This window comes from Scheffersomyces xylosifermentans, assembly GCF_036884685.1.
Source record: "Scheffersomyces xylosifermentans strain CBS 12540 chromosome Unknown RJT20scaffold_5, whole genome shotgun sequence".
In the NCBI taxonomy this organism is placed as follows: domain Eukaryota; kingdom Fungi; phylum Ascomycota; class Pichiomycetes; order Serinales; family Debaryomycetaceae; genus Scheffersomyces; species Scheffersomyces xylosifermentans.
In genome coordinates, this window is record NW_027042943.1 from 398,986 (window position 1) to 423,711 (window position 24,726).

General features: G+C 39.5%; 10 protein-coding genes across 10 annotated transcripts; 6 read left to right on the forward strand and 4 right to left on the reverse strand. All coding sequences in view use genetic code 12, as the record gives it.

The window, feature by feature from the left end:
- The first annotated feature begins 892 nt into the window (after positions 1-892).
- Positions 893-3,245, forward strand: GSG1 (Gsg1p). Its single transcript, XM_064917334.1, has one exon. The coding sequence runs from the start codon at positions 938-940 to the stop codon at positions 3,101-3,103; it is 2,166 nt and encodes a 721-aa protein (XP_064773562.1). The 5' UTR covers positions 893-937; the 3' UTR covers positions 3,104-3,245.
- RJT20DRAFT_108020 (uncharacterized protein) lies at positions 3,246-4,646 on the reverse strand (the record flags this gene model as incomplete). The annotated part of the gene is made up of 2 exons (XM_064915738.1): positions 3,246-3,826; positions 3,863-4,646. 2 exons carry the CDS (start codon positions 4,644-4,646, stop codon positions 3,375-3,377), a joined length of 1,236 nt encoding a protein of 411 aa, XP_064773563.1. The 3' UTR covers positions 3,246-3,374.
- Positions 4,647-6,293: 1,647 nt separating this feature from the next.
- On the forward strand, positions 6,294-7,220 carry RJT20DRAFT_47550 (uncharacterized protein). Its single transcript, XM_064920296.1, has one exon. It carries the CDS (start codon positions 6,478-6,480, stop codon positions 7,021-7,023), a length of 546 nt encoding a protein of 181 aa, XP_064773564.1. The 5' UTR covers positions 6,294-6,477; the 3' UTR covers positions 7,024-7,220.
- Positions 7,221-7,417: 197 nt separating this feature from the next.
- Positions 7,418-8,342, forward strand: RJT20DRAFT_3155 (uncharacterized protein; the record flags this gene model as incomplete). The annotated part of the gene is made up of 2 exons (XM_064919676.1): positions 7,418-7,639; positions 7,854-8,342. The coding sequence occupies 2 exons, from the start codon at positions 7,418-7,420 to the stop codon at positions 8,340-8,342; spliced, it is 711 nt and encodes a 236-aa protein (XP_064773565.1).
- Positions 8,343-8,759: 417 nt separating this feature from the next.
- Positions 8,760-9,974, reverse strand: RJT20DRAFT_3156 (uncharacterized protein; the record flags this gene model as incomplete). The annotated part of the gene is made up of 2 exons (XM_064919677.1): positions 8,760-9,265; positions 9,410-9,974. 2 exons carry the CDS (start codon positions 9,972-9,974, stop codon positions 8,760-8,762), a joined length of 1,071 nt encoding a protein of 356 aa, XP_064773566.1.
- Positions 9,975-10,521: 547 nt separating this feature from the next.
- CDC54 (MCM DNA helicase complex subunit) lies at positions 10,522-13,901 on the reverse strand. The gene has a single exon (XM_064920295.1). The coding sequence runs from the start codon at positions 13,671-13,673 to the stop codon at positions 10,938-10,940; it is 2,736 nt and encodes a 911-aa protein (XP_064773567.1). The 5' UTR covers positions 13,674-13,901; the 3' UTR covers positions 10,522-10,937.
- A 1,698-nt stretch (positions 13,902-15,599) lies between these two features.
- On the forward strand, positions 15,600-16,586 carry RJT20DRAFT_47576 (uncharacterized protein). The gene has a single exon (XM_064920297.1). It carries the CDS (start codon positions 15,854-15,856, stop codon positions 16,502-16,504), a length of 651 nt encoding a protein of 216 aa, XP_064773568.1. The 5' UTR covers positions 15,600-15,853; the 3' UTR covers positions 16,505-16,586.
- A 198-nt stretch (positions 16,587-16,784) lies between these two features.
- On the reverse strand, positions 16,785-18,188 carry RJT20DRAFT_97453 (Elongator subunit; the record flags this gene model as incomplete). Its single annotated transcript, XM_064921673.1, has 2 exons — positions 16,785-18,019; positions 18,086-18,188. The coding sequence occupies 2 exons, from the start codon at positions 18,186-18,188 to the stop codon at positions 16,785-16,787; spliced, it is 1,338 nt and encodes a 445-aa protein (XP_064773569.1).
- Positions 18,189-19,282: 1,094 nt separating this feature from the next.
- Positions 19,283-20,698, forward strand: RJT20DRAFT_145679 (uncharacterized protein; the record flags this gene model as incomplete). The annotated part of the gene is made up of 1 exon (XM_064918816.1): positions 19,283-20,698. The coding sequence occupies one exon, from the start codon at positions 19,283-19,285 to the stop codon at positions 20,696-20,698; it is 1,416 nt and encodes a 471-aa protein (XP_064773570.1).
- Positions 20,699-22,318: 1,620 nt separating this feature from the next.
- RJT20DRAFT_145680 (uncharacterized protein) lies at positions 22,319-22,794 on the forward strand (the record flags this gene model as incomplete). The annotated part of the gene is made up of 2 exons (XM_064918818.1): positions 22,319-22,360; positions 22,432-22,794. The coding sequence occupies 2 exons, from the start codon at positions 22,319-22,321 to the stop codon at positions 22,792-22,794; spliced, it is 405 nt and encodes a 134-aa protein (XP_064773571.1).
- Positions 22,795-24,726: the final 1,932 nt, after the last annotated feature.

Here is a 24,726-nt window from a genome sequence, read left to right on the forward strand (position 1 = left end):
CTGTGGCAGAAATCCTTGCGGCATGGGCTTTTGGTATAAGACGGTCGGGTTTGTACATAATCACGTGACATATTGGACCCTGGATTTGGACAATTCTTATTTGGATGTCATAGGAGAAGGAAGTGGAATTGGCGTTGAAATCGAGTTGGAAGGTGGTTATTTAATGAGAAGAAGAATTTGAATGGATGGAGTTTGTCATTAATGTGAGCTTTCTTTGCAACTAATCAGTGCTTCCCTAAGGCATCTTTGTTGAGGGTATTCTTACAAGATTCCTTGACGAATGCGGAGGCATTCTTTTTTTATCCGATTTTGTTTCAGTCAGTTCAAAAGTAATGCTAGAACTTCATCTCATACGCTTTTCGGCCTTTATAGATGTTTTCCGTATCACGGGACGAATACTAGTACCATCCAGTTTACCTATTTATATAAACACGACATTTTACAATAACTTCACCCCATAATGTCTCAAAATGTCGCAGATATTTCAAAATGGCAGATTATATGCAGGTCATTATATTCTCCATGTAAATTAGAAGGAAGATGAATGTTGGCCGATAAAAGATAGATACCTGGGGGTACTAGAGAATCCTTTGGGTAGCAGCGAAGTACAATCACAATATTAGCATTGGTATTTTGACTCCCATTTCCACTTCCATTTCCATTCCCAAATCCCTTCAAAGATTCAACACAAGATCAAAAACCCAATATCATCACGTGACCAATACCATAAACTACTGCGTCACGGATCTCATTTAGTGCCCACCACTCAATAAAAAATTCCCAACTAGGAATAATGTCTCCCGTGTCGCAGATCTCATGCCATATGCAGTCAGACATATACCGACATTTGAAGATTATGGCTTCTTTATATGATTATACCACTTCTTCTTTAACTCAGAAGGACCATTACAGCTCAATTCCAGTTCGAAACTGCATTATGGACTATCCTAGCGGCTTGGATCCGTATACGGCACGTCAGCATCTCCTTCACCACACGTTTCTGCCGTTGATTTCCATCCAGTCGTCACATAATGCTGATGTCTTCTTCCAGAGAGTTCTAGGCAACGAGAACATCTCTACTCTGCAAGTATTCCGGCCATACGGCAACAACGCCAAGTACACGGTGCCGAACCAACTGTTCAAGATCATAAACAACCAGCTTATCACCAAAAATTACCCTTCTTTCCCCGTCCGATTCGAGCCTTCATTGCCTGAATTGCTCCTGATCATCCATGCCAGCAGTAGCGACAACAGCAATGGTATCACCAATGTCTACAGTAATAGCAGCAATACCACAACAGCGAGCAGCAACTTTGCCAGCACCGGCATGGCTGGAAGTCCCGTTTCTTCAATCAGTTCTGCTGTCACTACTGTTTCTCAGATCGGAGCTAATTCGTCCTCACTGAGTACTCAATTAAGACAATTGTTCAGCATTCTGAACCTAGAATTGCTTCTTAGACACACAGCTAAGGACGAAAACATTACTGATAAGGGGCTAACATTGGCCTTCTTTAACAAAGTCATCACATCAAATCGGATTGTTCCGTTTGAAACATTCAACCACCCAATTTCCCAAGTTTTCGTCATTGACTATGAAAACGATACGATCGAAAGTCTTCGTAAGCTAATCGTCGAGTTCCGGAACTTCAACTTCCCGAAGTTCTTCCAAATAGACGACTTACTTATCCATGTCTTTGTTCTCTTCGATAGTAACAAAGTGCCAAGTTCAGATATCATCGCATTCCAAAATAAGATACGGTCCAGTCTCAACACTAACTCCACAGCAATACCCATTGTTGAGACGGAAGATGGAGATAAACCAGGGAACTTCATCAAGCTTTCAATTATTGAGAATTCCACCATAGATGAGGATCTTCAGCGGATCTCACTTCAAGAATCGAGTTCCGAGTCTTGTAGCTACCTCCAAATTCCGAAATCCGCTGATTCAATCATAAGGATAAAGCTCTACGAGTATATCAACAAACACCTTATTCCCCACATGCAAGCAAAGATTAGAATATGGGATGACCAGATGCTCCAGCCCAAGAAGTCAATTACAGGCCGGTTTTTCAGTGCATCGCGGAAGTTCTTCAATAATAACAACAGTGACTCCAATCTTTCCAATGTAACATCATCTTCATCAACAGGATTAAACTCTGCATCGTTTAACTACCATGAAAACTACTACTATAAGTCGACTCCGGAGCAGACAATCAGAAAACTCGCTGACTGGTCCTTGATACTAAAGGACTTCAAGTACGCTTACTCAACGTATGACTTGATCAAAAAAGATTACACGAACGATAAGGCATGGGTCTACGTAGCGTCAACACAGGAGATGTGTATAGTTTCATTACTTCTTGCTCAGACCCAGCAAGTGAACTTGAACCCAGTACAGCCGGATAAGAACACATTGCGGAAGATTCGTCACGATATTATCGAACCATATATTGACAACCTCACATATACCTTTAAGCTGAGACTCAACTTGAAAACTTATTGCTTGAAGACTCTTGTTATCGTAATAGAGCTTCTTTTGTGCATATGTCTGACTTTCAATATTTCGTGGTGGTGGAATGACTTGATAGAAAAGTATCTCTTGAAGCTTGTGGGAGAATTCGATGGCCACTTATTGGCAAATGGCCAGAGACCTCAAGTCATTAGAGCCATTTTGTATGCTCGACTTGGATACTGCTTTGGAAAATGTATCTTCCTTAACGACGATAACAGGTATTTGATTAAATTCGATGGAACTACCATGATCCATGCTGAGACTGAAGAGGACGAAAAGACAAAAGAAGAGAAGGAAGAAGGTCTTTACCACAATCCGTATAAATTAAGACCTCCATTAAACAATGGATTGGCAGGTTTGATGAGATATAGAAAGTCAGCTACTTGGTACCTATTGCTGATCAGAGAGTGGCTTCCTTTGAAGAACTACAAGCAGGCTCTGTTCTTGATGAACAACCTAAGTTTGGTGTACAATATTAAAGACGTGGAAAGCGACGACTGGTACAATCGTAGCGATTCCTTGTTGGGCTTCATGAAGAGATATATCAAGGAAAATGAAGTGAATGAGAAAGCAACCAAACTGGATGAATGAACAAGCGTTCATAATGGAGAAGATATGAGAAGTGGAGATGTACAAATAGTAATAGAGAACCGAGGCTTCGGACGATCACCATTGCATAATGTATATATATACATAAATATTTACTAATAGAACTAACTATATTGATGAATATTATGTGGGCCAGGTTAGTAGAAAAGCTGTCCTTGAACTAGAACAAAACAAGACAAGTACTTGACTAGATATATATTTAGTTGCTCTATCTATGAAATGCAAATGAAGGTTGGAATATATGTGTCAATGGTTACTCCAATTCTTTGAGTGCTAATTTCCTTCTCTTGTCCATATTTGACTTTATGCTGAAAGGTTTTGCAGATGAGGTCTTCTCAGTACTTAACCAGTTCCACACCTTTTTCATGGTCGAACTAGCATGTGGAATAGCAGAGACGTTTCCAGCGCCTTTTAATGGGGATAAGTCGAACAAGCCCGTTTGCAAATTATTGAGATCTTCAACTTGTAGATTGTCATTATCCTCTTCATCAAACTCAGCAAAGTCTTTTGCATCAAGCACCTTGTAATGAACCAAAGTATTGAAAACAAGCGAAGATAAAAGCTTTACAACCATTGATAAAGGTGAGGGAAAAAAAGTATAAAGAGAAAACTGCTCTGAGCGATCTCCTTTTATCAGGATGTCATCTAGTTGCAATGTTGGAGTACCAGGTACACCAAGGGAAGTGCCACCAATTGAGACAGCTTCTAGGTTACTGTTGTCTCCAATATTGCTGCTTTTACCTGGAACCGGCGAGTGTGCCTTGTATTTTTTGTGAGATCTCTTCCGACTAATGGAATAAGGCAAGAGATAGGATTGTCTCTCATTCGTTCCTATTTTGAAGAAGCGCAAGTACGTCCAACTGATCACAAATCCAAGGCCGCTCAATAACCACAGTATATAGAACTCCTCGCTGAGTAATTGGAGAATAAAGCATGCTGTCCAGAGAAGAAATGGAAGGAAAGTCACTTTAAGTCTCAAAGTTCCTTTGAAAAATATGAAGTAATGGTTTGAGATACGCTGCTTAATCGCCACAAAGAGTCCCATATTGATAGCCATGGCCAGGATCACCACTGGCGGCACTTCCATGTCTTCTGCCTTAAAGATCATGGTCTTGATGCCGTAATAGAAGTATAGCACTACGTTTCCAACAATGATGTTGGCAAACACGAACTTGGTAAACTCCTGGGGACCCCACATTGTTTCCAAGTACTTACCGAGATAGAAGAATAGCATGAAACTCATGGTGAGGCCGACGAAGTTTTCTTCGATGAATGAGCTTGTGATGAGAACCCATGGCCGAGATATCACTGGGGATTTCCCAGGAATGAACGTAAGCAACGGCACGAAGAGTTCATGAGGATGAGGCACTTCTCCTGTCTCCTGTGCTATGGAGTTGACTTCGGATGCCTTTGATGAAGATGAAACCGAAAGCACGAAATAGGTATAGTATTTAAGGACGAAGTTGAGGAGGGTTAGGGTAGTTAGGACAACAAGAAGAATGCTTGTGACCTTGGGTACTTTCATTGTAGATGCCATTGTGAGGATATATGTGGTTAACGTCTTGAAAGTTGGAATACAACTGTTCTATTGTATTTGTATGTTGTAAAATGGTGAAAGTATCTTCTTTTCGAAGTCAGGTGGAGATGGTATGTATGAATAACGGTTTAACAAATGAAGATACAAAGACCTAACGGATCCAAATATATGATCAAATGCAAGACCTTGCTAATGAAGTCTGGCCAAATGTTTTTAGGTTGCGTATGTTCAACGATTTGATGAGTTGATGAGTTGATGATATGACACTAGGTTGATGATATCACACTAAGTTGCTTTGAATTTCTATTCGTTCTGATGTGAGAACGTTTGTGTCTTTATATCAACAGGATAACGATCAATATCTAACAAGTCTAATGACTGTAATGATTGCTTTTAACGCTATGACTGATATCACCAAAACTTGATATTGTGAATTACCAGTCTTTTTGCTATTTTTTTGTTATTTCTGAATCTTTTGTGACTGGTCACTATTAATCAACAAGAAACAGCAGCTTTAATCCTATTCAAATTCAATTCAATTCAACTCAATAACAATCTAAATCAAATCAATTCAATATCAATCGGACTCGATTTCGATTTCGATTCCGATTTCGATTCCGATCTTCCACAAGTCGATATTCTTAGTCAATTCAAATCAATGACTATTAAACAAACCCGTTTCAATGTCTTTCACCGAACTCTATTCAGTACAGATATATACAACACTATTCAATACACCGTATACTACTACTGATATACGTAGTTGGGCTACTCAACAGCAAACAAACAGCAATGAAATTGTCAATTTTCTTCTCAAAAGCAGTTCAAAGTATCCACAGCTGCTCTATAATCAATCCAGGCCAACCGCCGTGTAATTATTCCTTCAGATACCAGAAAGAACTATATAGAATGATATATTTAATTGTATACTGCCATATAATGAAGAGACATATTGATATTAGTGCTGAGAAATACGCGGGAGCGGGCTGTTATGCACCCAGGATAAAAAATCGAATTACGGGGTTAAACACCCGTGCCGCAACGAGAACTGGATGCAAAATTTGAATTCCGGAATTGATTGCGTGGAGCAACCGGTTTTGGGGGACAGCCTTAAAAAGGCAATATCCGGGGTATAAGGCACGTGATATGGCTGCTAATATATAAATTGCAATGGAGCTATAAGCTGTTCTAAGGAGTAAGGTGGGAGGATAAAGTAGACAAGATCATGCTATAAGCAGACGTCCACAGGACAATTTATCAATTAAATATCATTTCAATTCCTATGAAATTCAATTCCCACGAAGTAGTCGTCACTGTTAAGGCCCATTCCTTACAAATGTAATACAGAAACAAGTTCAATACAATTTTAACCTGCTTTCTTACCCTATTGATCTTGCCTTCATTCAAATCGACCATCTTCTATCAACCACTTACTGTCATCACTCCAATGGAGCTTCTTAACACCCCTACAGTAGTTCAATTAATATAAACCAAAATATACTGCGGCAAGGATCTCTACAATTTGCAATCATCGAACATCAAGACATCCATGCCGCAATTGTTTGGCCAATTTATTACTGAATTTTGAAAAATCAGATTCTCTTGATGTTCCTAGCAGTTCTTCTTCCTTTAAAACACTAATTGAAGGACATTATCCTTGTTTTAGGAGTATAGATTAATTCTTCAAGTGGGACAGAACTTAGTCATTGATTTTTTTTGGAATTTTTCCGTTCAAATCTGACTTTGTTTTGGTAGTTATCTACATCATATCGCTTTGAAATATTGATAATTTGAGAATCATTGAACATTACTGGTAAATATGCTTAGAAACTCAGTGAAACTTGGCTCTCGTACGTTCCAGAGGTTCAATGCTACCGCTGCAGAAACTTCATTCAAGCGGACTAGGCCAAGAGTAAGAGATCTTGTAAGAACTCCGGTCTTTAAATCAATCTTCCTTACACTTGTCTTTGGTTCAGCCGTTGTAGACTTAATGAAGAACCGTAAAGAGTTTGAGGGCCTCGTGAATGCACACGAAGCGAAGTTTACGATTCTCGAGGAGATAATTGAGAAGTTGAAGAAAGACCAACTGGTAGATATCACCAGAGATTTAAAGATAGCCAATACTTTGACGAGAAACAAGTATAATACGGTGACCGATATTGAGTTGGACGAACAGCTTGAGAACTTCTTGAAGATGGCAGAAGCTGAACTTGAGACTGATTTGGAAGTTGTTAAAAATGCAGAAGTTGCTTTGAAGCAAGAAATTGATAGAAAGAAAGTGAGTGCTGGCAAATTAGATGAAAGTGTAGTGGAAGAATCTGTTCCAGAAGCCCCAAAGAAAGTGGAGACCAAGAAGTTCTTGTGAGGTTGCAAGGGGTATGAAAATGGGCCTCTGGAATACAGAGGAAGTCTTTTGTGGTTAATTTTTGGGCTTTGAATCCCTCCATAATATCATGGTTCAAGCTTGAACTTGAAACGGCAGAAGATTTTAGGAAATAGCAACCAGGCCAATCTGCACCCTGCTTGTTTTGCCCTTAACAGGCTATGGTGGCAAAGTTTGAGCTCCTTAGAGTTGGGTTTTGCAACTGCTCTCTTAGCGGTGACTATTTCGCAGCCTTTTTGTGGTTATTAAAACTGGCGGTTACTATTGTAATGTTCTTCTTCTGAAGTCTTTCTACCATTTAGAACTATAGCTGATCGCCTTGGTCCCAACAGGGGGAGATTTCTATATATTCCTAGAGATTATTGCTACTCTTTAAATGGAAAGAATACCAGTGGTGAAGACCATCAAAATAAATGGTGAAGACAGGCGTGTATCCCACTATAAGGAAGTTAGAATTAGTAGAGACTATGCCATTTTTGCTGTTACAGCAACTGATCAACAAATTCAAATCTATGACACAGCAAAAGAGAATGAAAGTAACAGAATCAATGTGCAGCAAACAAATCAATCCAATGCTTTGATTATCTCTTTGATACCTGTGAGAACTATAGTCAAAGCGTGAGAAGATACAAACAATCAATTTGGATAACTCATTGTCATGAAAATTTGAATACTCTCAAAGAGCTTCAGGTAGTCTCAGGAAATCTAATTCAACAGTTATCCATTCATAGGGTGGTAGAAGCAAAACACTCTAGCTCAACTATTTTGGAGATCATTTCTACCCGCAAATTTGAGTTGTTCACCCCGTCCAGGGTCCACCACAAAATGTGATCCGTAGCAAGAGAATATTCAGCGATCTTTTTGATGTTGCTGACATTGTTCAGCAATCGTTAAAGTCTGGCAATGTGACATTTCCTGAAATTTTTGCTCAAGCCAGAGAAGTTAAAGCTACCATAAATCAAACATATGCTATGGAAAAACAAAGGCTTAGAAGGTTTAATAATTCGTCTAATTGGCTCATGGAGCAGTTGGCACAATCCCGTGTGTGCAATGAATTCCTTAAGGCAACACGGAATGTCAATGTTCTTCTTCAGTTCAAAGATCTCGAGAAAGTGACCTGTGCTCTTGAAGTAATCGATGGCGATCTTGAAAATCTTGTCAATCAAACTGGTGAAAGACTTGCTGAGCTCGATAAGGAGACCCCTTCGCATGGACTTATTCTTGGATACTTCTTTCTTGAGGAGACAAGACAGAAAATTCAAGAGATGTTGCAATGTTTAGAGGGTCCTGGACCACTCTGACAGCAAGGCTGTTGTCTAATTTACATCCTATATACTCTAATACAAAATTATAAAATTACATTGATTCATGTTTGGATAGTTCTACTGATAACCACTAAGTGGTATGGGGTTTCAACATTCCATCTTTTCACTTGTTATATTCATAGATTGTTATTGTGTGATAGATACTATCTATCACCCATTTTTCAGACTACTATTATACTCGTTCCAGCTTGAAAGGGCTCACAATAACTGTGCTTGAGTAGTTATTTAATACGGACAAAGCGCTCATTTCGGATCAAGATGGACTTATAAGGCCGCAATTCATGAAAGACATCTACCAAAAAAGCAAAGAATGTGTAGTCATCGCTAATTTTTTCAGTTCTGCTGCATAACTTATAAAGATTAACGAATTTCAAACTGTTGGGAAACTTGAATTCAGACCACTTGCCCACTCTTAAATAATTCAATTTTAAAGCGACCAATTCTGTTGGAAATTGGATATCGGGCCTTAAATAGAACAGAGAAGTCCCGACTATTGCAAATTCCCTTAAGTTTACAGGTAATATAAATTGGATCCAATTTCGTGAGTGTACCCAGACTTTTGGGGTAGAGTGTTGTACCCGGTGGATAAGTCGAAAACGAATCATCCAAGTCTAAGTGCAATATCCGTAAGTGAACATGACCCAGCAAGTTACTTACAAGTTTCTGAAGGCGATTCCAACGGATAAGGCTGTCGGCATGGACAGATCTCAAGATGACCCGTAACTCATATAAGCATTGAGGATATTCGACTAATTCTTCAGTTAGGATTAGGGTCCGCTTGCGGAGTTCTGTGAGATTGCTAAGGTCTACAACAGCTTCAGGACAATTCCAGACCAGAGAACCCAAATTCAATTCTTGAATTGCAGAAGAAAAGTCTGGAACTATTTTACCATCTGGTGCTATAGTCAGAGCATGTATAGGAGCTGTTAGACGGCGCAAGTTGGCAAACCCCTAATTTCGTACCCATGGTATGTCTTTATTCCCGCAATCAAATGAAGTTAGTCGTGGAAAGGATTTCTGATAGGCTGTGATGTCCGCAACACCAAAGACATGGAAGTCGGCATACCTTTGGGAAGCCTTAGGAAAAATTCTGTTGAGAATCTTGAAACAGTCCATTGCTTCAGCCTCCGTCAAGTAACCTTGGCTATAGCTGAGTTTGAAAGCTAACACTACACTTTCTATATTGTATTCCTCCTTTGGGGCTATTGTCACCAAACAGGTAGTATAGAGAGTAATTCTTGTTTCAGCGATGTACCGTGGATTCAGGGAGAGCAACTTGTAAAGTTCAACGTCTTTGATATCTAGAATTACCAGTGGATATGTATCCAAAATTGGATCCAAAGGTGGATCCAAAAGATCACCAAACCTACACCATAGAACAGCTTTATTTTCAATTTGTAGGACTTCTTCAATGGTCCTCTTCTTATGATAGATAACTTCAACAGTTTGCAATCTGACTGGAGTCAGATTCTTCAATGCTTGAAGGGCAAGGGATCTTAGCTGCAAATTGTTTTCTACTGTTGATAATTCATTCAAGGCTTTCTTGGAGACCTTGCGTAGGGAACTTTCAAGTACATTGCGGGGGAGATGGTGTAACTTCTTGGCCATATAGCGGCCATTCGCTTTCCTCCCTGTAATGAGTTTTGTGACCTTGTGTATGTTTCTTGACCGTTTCCATTTAGTTGCAACTTTTGAAATACATGACAGTATCACCCCAGGGAGAAAATCCGCCACGTCCATAACGAATAGGAGAGCTCGTTGGAAAGATGAAAAAGATTTACTTGTCGCTCCGTTAATGAACTGGTGGAAATGCAATGCAATTTCAATAGAATAATTTCCTATGCATCCACACTTAAATGCTATCCCCTTGTCATTTATTGTTGTTGTTGCATTTTACGTCAACCTGCTTAAGGAGACACCTAGAGACGTTTGGCTGCAAAATTCATCCTTATCAAAGAACATGCAGGCAGAACTGCTAATGCATACCCACAATATCTATTCTAGATAGACAACCCACATTCTATTCAGAATAGAAGAAGAGCGATGGCATGCTTCTTTGCAGCTCATTAATATATTTGCTTATGCAATGAAGAGTATTTATCACATCTAGAGCTTGTGGATATGCACGGAATTAGCCAAACCGGGCAAATACAAGGAAATTGCATTATGTTCACCTGAACATTTGGTCTTTATAGTCTTCAGCTGGATACTATGCTTCGTACTCCATATTCGCTTAAAGAATAATCTTTTGAAAAATAATCTCTTATTTGAATTTTGGTCTGGGCTTCACTTTCCTTTAAAACACTTGCAATACGGAACAAAGGAAAGAATTGGAGATATCATTTGTAAAAATACAAAAATTAAATTCCATTTATATCACCGGTAATAGCAAGCGCTTGTACAAGCATTTCGTGATGTCAACCAAGACTCTGTATATATCTGTATATTAATCCTTTTCCAGGAAGCAAACTATAATCATACTTGCAACAATAAGCAAAAATACATCCAAGAAGTAAAACAGCTACCACCACTTTTCAGCTAATGCCGAATAACTCTCCATTAGTTGGCCCCTCACACAATCGCAATCTTCCTGATAGTTCTTCTGTGCTGGTCACCAGTTTCTATGATCTTACCTTCTTGTTGTAATCTTTTGATACCTTCGTTGATGTCCAGGTTCTCAACTCTAATGGAGGCTCTTTCGTTCAACTTCACTGCCAAGTCATTGAATCTGATCAAGTTGTTACTCTCTTCGAGAACCTTCATGATCTCACTGGTCAAGTCTTCTTGCACTCTTCTTTGAGCAGAGGTGGTACCTGTTTGGACCATGTCCATGTCAATCTTTCCGGTAATAGGATCAGTAGCGTAATCTTTGATGGCTGATTTGATCAATCTCACAGCTTCTTTCACGTCAATAAGCTCAACTCTTTCCGAGAGTCTCATCTTGGCATGGGCTTCAGATAATCTGATCATAGATTCAAGCTGTCTGGTAGTAGCAGTTATTCTCTTCTCAGAAGATCTTGAATCCTCACCGAGCTTTCTCATCTCAACGTATGCTCTCACGAGTTCGTTCTTTCCCTCGTTAGTCATGACAGGATTAAAAGTCTCCTTGGCGTATTGGATATACGATGTCAAAAGCTCAACTGGAATAACGAAGTTGGTTGTAACAGTTTCTGGAGTGTCTTCCAAGTACATGTCTGTCAAGTGACGGGCCAACTGTCTGTCGTTCTTCTCATCAACTTTGTCCAAGATCAAGTAAACAAGATCAAATCTGGAGAGCAAAGGAGGAGGAAGATCGATGTTGGAGGTAACAGGAAGGTTAGGATCGTATCTCGAGTTGATAGGATTGGCAGAAGCAAGAATGGAAGTTCTAGCATTCAAGGTTGTGATGATACCAGCCTTGGCGATGGATATAGTCTGTTGTTCCATAACTTCGTGAAGTACAGATCTGGTGGAATCGTTCATCTTGTCGAACTCATCGATACAACAAACACCACCGTCGGAAAGGACCAAAGCACCACTCTCCAAGACCAATTGCTTAGTATCCACATCTCTGGTGATATAAGCGGTCAAACCGACAGCAGAAGAACCCTTACCGGAGGTATAGACACCTCTAGGAGCGATCTTGTGTACGTATTGCAAGAGCTGGGACTTCGAAGTCGAAGGATCTCCACAGAGTAAAATGTTGACATCACCTCTGTATCTTCCACCCTTCTTGAAAGTCTTGTTGGTTCCACCAAAAAGCTGAAGAAGAACTCCTTTCTTGACATCGTCCATCTCGTAGATAGAAGGTGCAAGAGAACGTGCTAAAACTTCATAAAGATCATCTCTCTCGGAGATCTCCTTGATCTTGGCTACTTCTTCAGGTGTAATCTTACGGATTTGTTCAACTTCTTGCTCTTTCTCTGCAATTTCGTGCTGTAACGTCGAAGCATCCGCTCCCATACGCTTTTTATCGATTTTCTTAACGTGGACAACATCCAAGTACGTCTTGTAAAGGTTCTTGAGAGCTCTTTGTCTCGAGTTGGCTCTCACCGGAAGCGATCTGAAGATACCACAGACCTCCACTCTATCACCAGCACGACAGCAGTCTACGAGATCGTCATAGACACAGAGATTGACCGAATGGGGAGTTTGTCCATCTGGAACCATATCTGGAGTTTCTTGCAATTTGATAACTTGTTTATCAGCAAACGAGGATCTGTTGTGGACCAACATCATGGAGTTAGTTTGACCACAGACCTCTCTAGGACACTTGGTTGGCTCTGAAATCACACCTCTATCGATTTCAACTGCTACGGTGTGACCACAAGCATTACACTTGAAGAAAGCGACCTTCATATCTGGAATAATCGAGGAACTTCTAAGAACAAGACCCTTCACTGAGACCAATTTGTCGATATCATTTGGGTTCAATTCTCTCATTCCCCTCTCTACGGCATTGATATTGTAGGGACGAATTGTGTAGACGTTGGTTTCAATATCGTCCAAGTTCAATGGTTCGTTGGTAAACTCATTGGAATCGTTAGCGATCTGAACCAAGCAGTCTTTTACGGTGTGATCCATGATAGGAATTACTTCTTGTGGGTAGTTGATCAACTGGTGATATAACTTGGTTGTTGGTGGATAGGCAAGCAAGTTCTTAGCGTCCAAGTTGAGGTTGGTGACTCCCATATCACGCATTACGTTCAATTGGTGAACATAATACAATTCGCTATCTTCTGGTTCGATATCTCTTCCGTCCATGAGTTTTCTGGCCTTGTACTGGAAAGAAAGCAAGAAGTCACGGAACGCATTGGAGCAGTCCTGAATGGACACGTTTGTACCCCAGATCACTCTGACTGGTTCATCTGTCTCTGTTGTGTCTGTGTTGAGTGAAGAAGAGAGATTGGCAGGGCTACTCTGAGAATTCAGGCCCGAAGGACCGCTTTGAGGTGTCGAAACCGATTGATTAAAGATTCTTCTTCTCATTGGCGAAGCCGTGGAGTCGTGAAGATCGCTTCTCTGGTTTCTACGGACGATTCTATCGACATCGCTGGTAAGTCTATCTGATCTTCTTTGCGATGAGCCCAAGTCCGAGGTGTGATGGACGGATGAAGTGAAGTGAAGAGGCGACGAGATTTCACGGCGTTGAGTCTGGGACTGGCCCGCACTTGCTTCTGATGCTGGGTTCGACGACGTAGCGAAGAAGAGCGGCGAAGAGGGCACTGCTGGGGTGTTTTGTGATTGTGATTGTGATTGGGACTCATTTCTTGGGTTTGAATTGGAGCCTGAACCCAGGGGATTCAGGGCATTTGGCGGCGAAGACATTGGATTTTCTGGGTGAGATTTCAATGGGGGAAACTTGGGGCTGTTGTGACGGCGGTAGGCTTGTTAGAAGTGCAAAAAAATGGGCAATATAACCATTAAATAGAGCCTTTCAAGGGAGAAAGAAGACACTTTTTCACTGTTAATTTGTTAGGGCCAGTGAAAAACCTTCGTTAAACGTACTGGTAAAGAAATTTAAATTTTTTGGATTTCGGGGCGCGCGACGCGTGGAATTAATTAACCTGATTGGGAAGTAAATTGAGGTGGGGGATATGTCGAGGAGTGTTGAGGAGTGTGCAAGAATGTTCAAGAGGGGGACATTTGAGACGCAAGAAGGGGACATTTGAGATGCAAGAAGGGGAGACATTCGATGACAGACAGACAGACAGACAGATATAGTGGTGGTATAGCGTATTGAGGTATATGGTGGTATATGGTGGTATGTACGGACATACTATGGTGGTAAAACGGACATTCTATGGTGCTGTGAATGAATGAATAAATAATTGGTGTAATACAAGTAACGGACATTATATGGTGGTATAAATGTCATTACATGGTGCTAATTGACATTCGTTGTCTGGTGGCATCTACGGTATCTCAAAGAAAAGGTAAGACTGCCTAATTTTGTGGTGGGAGAGTCCGTTTGTTCTTTGTCTTTCATTGCGTTTGTCATTTGGCATTTGACATAACATTTTTTTACTTCCGTCATTTGCTTTTGTCATTTGCATTTGTCATTTTCCTCTATTTGTATTTATGACATGATTTAATGACGTATGACGAGTTTTGCGACACTGTGATATAAATGACATAGAGAGACTTGGTGGTTAGTGGTTGGTGAATCAATGGGAGGTAATTGGTAGTTGTAGGTGGTCTTGATATAGATCAACGGGTGGTGGGAAATGGGGAAACGTAACGTATAGACCCTTCATATCCGATTTATGATGAAAAGAATGCTAAAAGACATCGATACCTGGTTCCATTACATCTCAATACTTCAAATATCATAAATACTGTAGCCCCATGCTGTAGCCCATATTAATTAATTGTAGGGTCTTGTTTCGATAAGCAAAGAATTCTCATAATTATGGTATCATTGAGGATCACTTTTGGTAAAGTTATTGGAATTTGCCCAGTGTTCCAAGTGGTCAACTTCTCACAAGCACGATGCAAAAACCCACAAGAATGGACTTTTAGTCTTCTGTTAAATGCTAGGTGTTCGTGATTGATACCAGCCAGTAGCTTGTATCTGCCATGAAGATCATGAAATGCAATGGTGATAATGTGACTAAAGGTGTGAATTATCACAATTCTTTTCAACAACATAGCCAATTTGAAGTTAATCTGACTATGGTATCTCTAATCTCTCTGGATACCATTCATTACTTCCTCACTTCATGAATATAATACAATAATACAATACAAGCATATTCTTCACATTTAACATGATCTCTCTAGAGTCCATTCATCACTTACTCAATTCATGGATGCCATAAGATACCATAATAGAAACATCCTTTTCACATTAACATAGTCTCTCTAGAAACCACTCAGCAGCTACATCACTTCATGAACACAATTATACAATAATACATTAGAAACATACTTTTCACATTTATCATACTCTCTCTGGAAACCAATCTTCACTTCCTCAATGAATACAATAATACAATAAAAACATTTCTTCACATTTAACATTATCACTATTCTTCACTTCCTCAATTAATGACTACAACAATACAATAAAACATAATTTCCACATTTATATAATCAACAATTCTTCTACATTTCATCATATCACTTTTTGCAGCCTTCGTTATATCGATGGAACAACATCCATGCCGCAATAGCATCCACCAAATCACTATTTTCAAAACATCAGCGCTTAAAATTAAAGAAACATACTTCTTTAAGGAACGATAAGGGCCATAGAAACCGTGTCAATTGCCGCTTAATTACCGCTTATTTGGTACCTATAGATGGAGAAAAAGCACAGAAATCTACTTGCGTATCGAAAATATTGAAAAAATCGGAAGAAAACTGCTTTATTTAACGTGTTTCTTCATATTTTGTCTTACAATCGACAGTAATAGAACAACTATAAATAAGTAATACCATTACCAGCAGAATTAACCACATTTTTATAAGAGAAAATCCGTCTTGACAGTCAATTACCCCACAATATGTCCCTCTACCCAGATGCTTCCAAATTAAGAGAGAAGTATTCTTCCGAAATCAGAAACTCTGCTATACCAATACCGTCTCTTGGGCCTGCCAAACAGAACAACAAACCGAACGAATTGATGTCCCTGACATCACAAGTCATACCAGCAAAGACGAAAGCGTCAGTATCTCCCAACAGGGATGACAGAAAACTAACCGATTCAACGAATAGTGGCCACAACAGACTAGATCACCATATAAAGCTTGCTAATACGAGAAATGCAATTACAACATCGACAAGTCCATCGCGTTTGCAGCGACCAAACTCGAGAGGATTATCACCAGTCCGCAGAAGCGGCTCACCCATAAGACGAGAAAGGATAAGTCAATTTGAACACGAATTCGGCAAGGATAAAGGCTCCGAAACGGTGGCCGATGCCAAAAGGCGAAAAGTGACATTTGACAGTGTTCATTTGGCCAGAAGCCCAGTTGATCTTCATAAATCAGGCGAGGAGAGTGAAATTACAGTGCAAGGGGTGCCGAGGGCCACTTTATTTGACTTGAAGAATGAAATAAGCGAGATACGGAACGACTTGCACGCGACGCTAGAGAAGATGGATAACGTGGAAAAGAAATTGGATCGGATTCTCGAATTGATACCGAAACAATAGATTAATAAATAAGGAAGCAACTAGCGATATCAATGGCCAAAGGGAACCACTATTTATTGAAAATATTGTATCAATGCACAATGAAGTAATGATTAAATCGAATTAGCCTATTCAAATGAAGCGTTACAGCAGAGTAGAAAAAGCTACAAGTACCATATGAGATATAACAATTATTAACCTCGTTGCAGAGCTCTCTATTATTAAATTCCTATGCTTTCAGAGAAATACACTAACTTGACTAATGAGCTCCTACCCACATATCTATCTTTGGACATTTACTTCAAAACTCAATATTCTTACTAGTCTTTCCTCCTTCCATTGTGGAGTGTCCTTCCTCTTTCTCGGTGTCTTCCACAGGAATACCCCATGCCTCTATCTCGAATCTCTTTCTTCCGTTCTTGAAGGCATATTCTCCCTCATGCACCATCATCAAACCCTTCTCCGACAAAACAGGTAACTTGATTATATTCACCAATCCCTGCTGGATTTTGGATGGCTCGTTTTTGTATGCTTTCTCGATTAACTGGCTCATTTCTTGGTTGAATGGCTGGAGGTGAATGCATGAATCTATTAATGTTTCAAGGGTGTGTGCCAAATTGGAATCCCTTGGATACAAATCCAATGAAAGCGAAGCTACAAGAACAACATTATTACCATTTTGACGTAAGATAGATCTTAAAGCATGAACGAATGGGAAAATGAAAGTTGGCAGACAAGCTAACGGGCTATACGTGGTGGGATTAAGAAGGCCAGGTATCACTATTCTGATCACTATGCCTGGATTGTTCTTTATTTGTCGTTGAATGATACTCTGTATCTGTTGGATAATCTGAATATGGCTCAAGCCATTAAGTCCACTTCCTACAGATACAAAGGAAATGTCCAGACTATTGGGACCTGGAGTCAACTTCTGAGTGATGTCGAACTGATTATTATAATGTTCGTATGTGCTGTTTTCATAAGCTTCGGGAGATTCAGATCTTCTATTTCCACCGTTGATTCCATATCTCCATGCGATCTTCATGTCATTTTCTGATCTAGGAGCAGTCAGAGTTCCAGAAAGGTTGGAAACACTGACTTTTGACTCGTTTGCAAGGATCTTTGCCTTTTTCTGCTCTTTGGAGGAACCCTTATAGAGTCCTGGTAGATCGTTTGCCCATTGTGGTGATACTCCAACTGCTATAACATGAGCATTGATCTGATCTTTGACTACTCTATTGTGCAAAACACCTTGGGAGGCATAAGCACGGAGTAAAACCACCGCAAAATCGGTAGTTCCAGACTCTTCAATAAGCAAAGAATGCCCAAGTGGTAATCCTTGATGCAACAAGAGTTTATCCAAATCAGAACTTCCCGTGGAGACCGTTGGCTGTGAAGTTATAAGAGAAGGTCGTACTCCGGGGTTTTTCATGATAGAGTTGGCATTGTCTTCCGCAGTTTGGCCTTGAATTGAGCCTTGAGGAGTCTGAACTCTCGCATTAGGTATTTGACGGCCCCCATGTATCCCTGGAGCTCCTCTAGCCGAGGAAAGAGAAGGAATTGGTCTTGTCGTTCTGTTAAAGGAAGATGAGATGGGTGTACTTCCAGGGCCACCAGGATTACTTCCTGGAGCGGTAGGAGACCCAGGATTTCTCCCAGAGATAGGTGTACCTCCTATGACATCGCCTCTCTTTCTGAAAGACATAATGATCAATAATAATGGTCTTAGATAAAGAAGAAGCCTTTAATCAGTTAACCATCCATTGAATATTCTGATGACCTTTATGATGGTAGTGCATATGGGTCAGCTAGATAGCGACAATGTCTCTTTGCTACTAGAATGTCGCATAGTTGGGTATGAAGAAAGAATAAGAGGGGATATTGGTAAGTAGATAGATGGGCTTTGCAGTAGAGGAAATATGTGATGGGTCATGTATATATATCCTTAACTCTACTGCTGGAAAGTATCTCAATTTGAGGATAGTCAAAATTAATAAACGTCGTTGACCATATGGTAGAAGAGTCACATATGGAACTGAACTTGTGCTCCCGAAAGGGGAGTTCAGGTCTCTTATTTTCAAGCAGAGATTCATGGACAAAAATCAAAAAAAAGTACTAAACGAGGTCCAACACTCCTTAATACACTTTAACTTTTCTCTATTCATCCCTCTCCCCCCATCGAAGTTCTACCCACTTAAACTACCCGTATCCAATACAATAAGAGATTAGCTGCTAAAATCGCTGGTTGCAAAGCTACTGCATAAAGTACCACATTAATTACCATTTACTATATGCAGTGCCATTATATCAGGGTAATAAGGGGTCAATGAATTAGCATTAAATGTCTTCCAAAATTGGCCAAACTTCTTGAAAATCATCTAGTTGCTTATTCATACGCTCCATACAATTTCCAGCTTCATCTAAGAACATTTAACCCCATTTTAATGCACATTCCATGATCCGTACCAACAACCTGCATATACCAGGATCCCTAACAAACCATGGCAATACACCCATACCGCAATACTTATCACCCCAAATGACGTTTTTCTTCGTAAATTTCTATTCACAAAGCTACGAATGACAGTGTTCTTCCTTAGAGATAGGCTGATAATCGGTGTAGAATCGAAGAAATCGTTGAAATAAGACACTCTGGCTTGTAGAGGAAGTTAAGACTGTGGATCTGCTGCTTTTTAATTTCGGATTATAGTGAACAATCACTGATACTTTAGGGGTTTACTTTGGTGAGATTATAATACAACCTATATAGTATTATATATATTATATTCATTGCACAACATGGGAGCTGCTATTTCAATCCCTTTCATGACGGCATCGTCGCTCACATCTTGCTTTGCGGCAGCTTCATGCTCAGCTCTTTGCTCAGCTATTGGTGGAACCTTCCAATCGTCGATAATGACGAGAATAACGTACGCCTTCGTTTTGCTTGTTAATTCACTTCTACTGTGGATCGCTCTATCGCCGTTCATAGTACACAAGCTAGAGAAAGCGACGTTTGGATACATTAACAATCGATGTGGACAAGATGGAAGTGAATGCATTAGTTTCACATCGGTTTACAGAATCAATTTCGCTTTGGGAGTTCTTCACCTTGTGCTAGCAGCACTTCTCGTGAATGTGACTTCTACTTCGAATCCAAGAGCCATTATTCAGAATGGATGTTGGAGAATTAAAATCTTCCTGTGGTTGGCTTTAATCGTGGTGAATTTCCTACTCATCCCCGATGCCTTTTTCATCTTCTACGGTAACAACATTGCCATAGTATTCTCCACAATTTTCCTTGGAATCGGTCTCATTCTTTTGGTTGACTTTGCTCATGCATGGGCTGAAAAGTGTTTGGAGAAGATTGAAATGGAGGAATTGACAGGTGAAGGGGATGCTGGCTTCTGGAAAAAATTGCTTGTAGGTGGAACTTTGTCCATGTACATTGCCAGTATCATCTTGACTATTCTCATGTACTGGTTCTTTGCTGGAGATTCATGCAGTATGAACAAAACTGCCATTTCATTGAACCTCGTATTTGGTGTGATTATTTCTGCAATGTCGATCAACCAAACCATTCAGGAATATAACCCACATGCTGGTTTGGCTCAGAGTTCTATGGTGGTGTTTTACTGTACCTATCTTGTTATGAGTGCAGTTGCATCCGAGCCAGATGACAAGTTCTGTAATCCATTGGTAAGATCTCGTGGAACGAGAACTGCTAGTGTTATTTTGGGAGCTTTCTTTACATTTATTGCAGTTGCATATACTACCACAAGGGCTGCTGCCAACTCTGCTTTCAGTTCTGAGACAGCAGACGAAACTTTTATTTCTACACAGCCAGCAGTGAGAAATGAGATGAGATACCAAGCCATCAAGCAAGCTGTGGATGAAGGTTCTTTGCCTGAGAGTGCTCTTAACCAAGCCGATTTGTATGACGAGGACTTAGATGCATCTAACGACGAAGAGAGACTGAAGGTTAAATACAACTACGCTTTATTCCATATAATTTTCTTCTTGGCTACTCAATATGTCGCAACTTTGTTGACAATTAATGTGAAGCAAGATGAGGTCGGAGACTTTGTACCAGTTGGAAGGACATACTTTGCTAGTTGGGTGAAGATTGTGAGTTCTTGGGTTTGTTTCATTCTCTATGGATGGAGTTTGGCAGCACCAGTCGTTTTCCCAGATAGGTTTGGAGTACAATTGTGAAGAGTCTATGTAAGGATTATAAAGAGGGATATAAATGTAATTTGTTTACACGGTGATTAATGTAATGATATTAAAGTGAGACATGTAGATATAGTGGAAAAACTTGAGAAGAAATAGGGGATTGTTTTAATGATGGCTTCTTTATTATTTTGCTACTTGACTGATACGGCATAGTGAGACGTAGTTAATAAAGCCAAAGAAACGAAGAAGTGGATCTTATTCCAGAACCTTAATTTTGTGGATCAGAATATAACTTAACTTCTACTTGTGTGTCCCCTATAAAAAAATATTTCCTTTGTATCAGTATAGGATAGATATGATTATGCTGTTATAAGCAATATGTGTTTTTGTAACATAAGAGCATAAAGTAAAAAAATTCCATACTACTCAACTTCCACTAGTGCAGAGATTTAAAATAGTATATTGCAGTTATTTGCAAGAGATGCAAAAATTTTGTGAACCCAACCCAATGAATACTTGCGATGTATTATTTTATAGAAGCTTCTTCTCTTACCGACTAGAGAAATATTAGAAACTGAGTAAAACAGACAGACCCCAACCCTACTTCATTAATTTTTTTTTATTTTCTTCATAAGCTTTTGAAAAACTTCAAATACAACTTAACAAACGTAGTTCAAACCTTAACTTGAATTTTCTATAATGATAAAACCTTCGTTTATAATTTGACAATAAATTCTTTTTTTTTTGCAGAATTTTTAATATAACAAAGTTACGGTTTACCAATCCCTAACTTTCAACAATTCATTTACATGATTGGAATACATATCACATATATATACTTCAACATACAATATACTACAGAACTATAAGCATAATGCAGGATAAGTACAAATTTGCAGCTACTGGAACCATCACAACGAAGGAAGAATAACACATGGTATTCACATATTCGATCTTGAAAGGTAAAAGAGAAACAAAAGAAAAAACCAATTAGATTTTATGAATTAATCCATAAGTGAAACTAAAGTGTAAAAAGAGTTATATAAACATATAAACTCCATAAGACTCATACCAGAGAATACAATTATTAAACTTCTAGCGAAGTGCTATAATTGGACCAATCCCAAGAAGCCAGTTTAGAAAAGAATCCAAAGACCAAGACGAAACACAGTGTAGCCGAATAGAAATATACTATTACTTTAGTAAGAAAATCTCTCTATCAAGCTAGTGGAAGCAGCCGAGTTATTATATTGGATCATAATACCAGATTCTTTGAGTTTAAGGAGAAAGGTCGTTTGATATCGTTATGACAGACTCTGAATCATTAGGCGACGACTTCAATTTAAGGTCTCTAATTGCCGGGCTTTTTGGCAGTTCAAAAGGTTCACAAAGCGACGAGGTTTTGAAAAGCAAGACCGAAGAAGACATTTTGACAGGTGGAACAATTGATAATGTTGGGCCTTTTTCAGAGTGCAAGAACCATCAACACAAGTTGCCAGAGAGAATGAGTTTACTCCTAGAAAGCTAACTCGCGTGGAAGATATAGGTATATGGGGTGATGATATATATGAAAATCACGGAAGCGCATACTGCCGAGTAGAATATGAATCTGCAAAAAGCTTTCCTCAATTCCAATTTCCTTCCACAGTATTTGTCAAAATGTACTACGACGAGAAGTTCAAACCTGAAGCACCATTTGCAGTGTATGACGAGGAGCTCGATCGAGAGATGTAGTTTGATATGTTCTTCAATGAATTTTATATATCAATGAGAAAATTGGGGCTTCAGGATTTGGAGGAAATTACCCAAAGATTCTTGCGTCTGGTTATTGGAATGGACTTCGAGACCATCCTTTACACATATTTGAATATCTTGGGGAGCAAGTACCAAAGGAGGAACGGGATAGCCATAAAGCTTATAGAAATATAAAGGAAAGGCTCCAAGAGCTTCATCTGGTGGGTATCTCACATAATAATATCAGAATATCTAACATTCATGTTGGTGTGTCCGGAAAGATTTTATTAATTGGTTTTGGAAGATCGGATAGTGAAAACAATGTTGAGCATATGAAGAAGGACTTTGAGAGAGTTGGACATATATCGGACATGGGTGGCCATGATGAGGATGAGGGATAGTAGATTGAGATAGAGTGGTTTTTTAAGGAGGAAGAGAAGTGGGATTTTATTAAGGTAAATAGAATTGATAGTAAATTGTAAGAATTTTGATTGGCAAGATTTGCTATTTAACGAGGAGATATGTTAGTAGATAATGTCCGATTTTCGTACCAGTGGCGGATAGGATAAACGGGAGAAGGGGAAAGTCCTGAGTTTGTATTGTTACAGAAGGAACTATGTAATAAAAGTCTTTCTATATTCTTAGTGTTAAAAAGAAAATACTCTTGACATTTCAACTGATTGTAGGTCAGATAGGGGGTTTTGCAACAGGAGTACGCCAAATGAATTTGATGCTTAGCCTTTTGCAGCATATTCAAGATGACTAGATGGTCGTACAATCAAGAGCAAACTACGGCTTCGTTTATGCTCTTAGGAATGACATACAGCATATATCTTTAATGCTACGTCTTTGCAGTCACTAAGAATGAACTCAGTAAATACGCTTGTACTGTGCATTTGCTCTGAAGGATGTACTCAGTAAATACTCGTTGTTATTCACTACTACACATCGAGCATATACTCGCTATCGCTCATACTACTATGTGCCCCAGAGTGAGCTGGAGGTGATCACTTTCCCCCAGAGAATCAAGGGCGACTGTACAACTCAATCACCTCATGAGAGGAATCATCTTCGGGCTGGCTCGACAGAGTCTGGCTCATACTGACATGAGTGTCTACCTACGTAGGTCTGATGACTGCCTGAGAATTATATGAGTCGCTAAGAATTCCTAGGTCGACATAATCGTCCGAATCATATTGCATGCCCTCAAACCTTGAATCTTCAAAACTGGAAGAGATACTCTCTACTTCCGACATAGTATCGGTTATCGGTGTGTCCACCGACATTTGAACATCCTCCTGAACAGGAGTACCAGGAGTGGAGGGAGGATCAACGGACATGGAGGATTCACAATGAGTAATGCTTGCTCAGAATTTCTAGCAATATACACTTAGAGCAGTGAATATACTCTCAAATGGTTTATTTTTGCAGTCACTAAGAATGTATTAGCATCTACTCGATAGCACTGCGCATTGATTAATGCTGGGAACCAGTCACATCTGCTCTTAAAAAGTAATGTAGTAGTATATACTCGCTATCACTCAAATCACTTTGTGAGGAGAGAAGAAATACCTCTGAAGAAGGATACAGAGTAAATAATATTACTGAGAAAATATTGTAGTTATAAAGAGATAAATAATTCAAAGAACCATCTCTAATTAATCAATAAATATAATCTCTTCTAGGAATATTCACTTAGAGCATAGGCTCGTTATCGGTGCTCTTAAGAATGTATTGGCAAATACTCACTACCACTGGCATCTGCTCTCATTAGGAATGTGCTAGCAAATTCTCGTTATCACTCACATCTGCTCTTAAGAATATATTAAGCACATGCTCAATATCGCTCGCATTTGCTCTTTAAGAAGGCCACTCACTATCGCTAACGCTACGTTTTTGCAGTCACTAAGAATTACTAGCATCTACCCAGTAGCACTGCGTATTTATTAATGCTAGTAACCGGGTTGAATATGCTTTCGATAGGAATGTTCTTAGCACTTACGTTAGGAATGGCCACAGCATACATTCACTAACGCTCGCATCTGCTCTTTAAGAATGTGCTAGCAAAAACTCGCTATCGCTCGCTTTTGCTCTTAAGAATGGCCACAGCAATACTCGCTAACGCTCGCATCTGCTCTTTAAGAAGGCCACTCACTATCGCTAACGCTACGTTTTTGCAGTCACTAAGAATTACTAGCATCTACCCAGTAGCCTGCGTATTTATTAATGCTGGTAACCGGGTTGCATATGCTTTCGATAGGAATGTTCTTAGCACTTACGTTAGGAATGGCCACAGCATACATTCACTAACGCTCGCATCTGCTCTTTAAGAA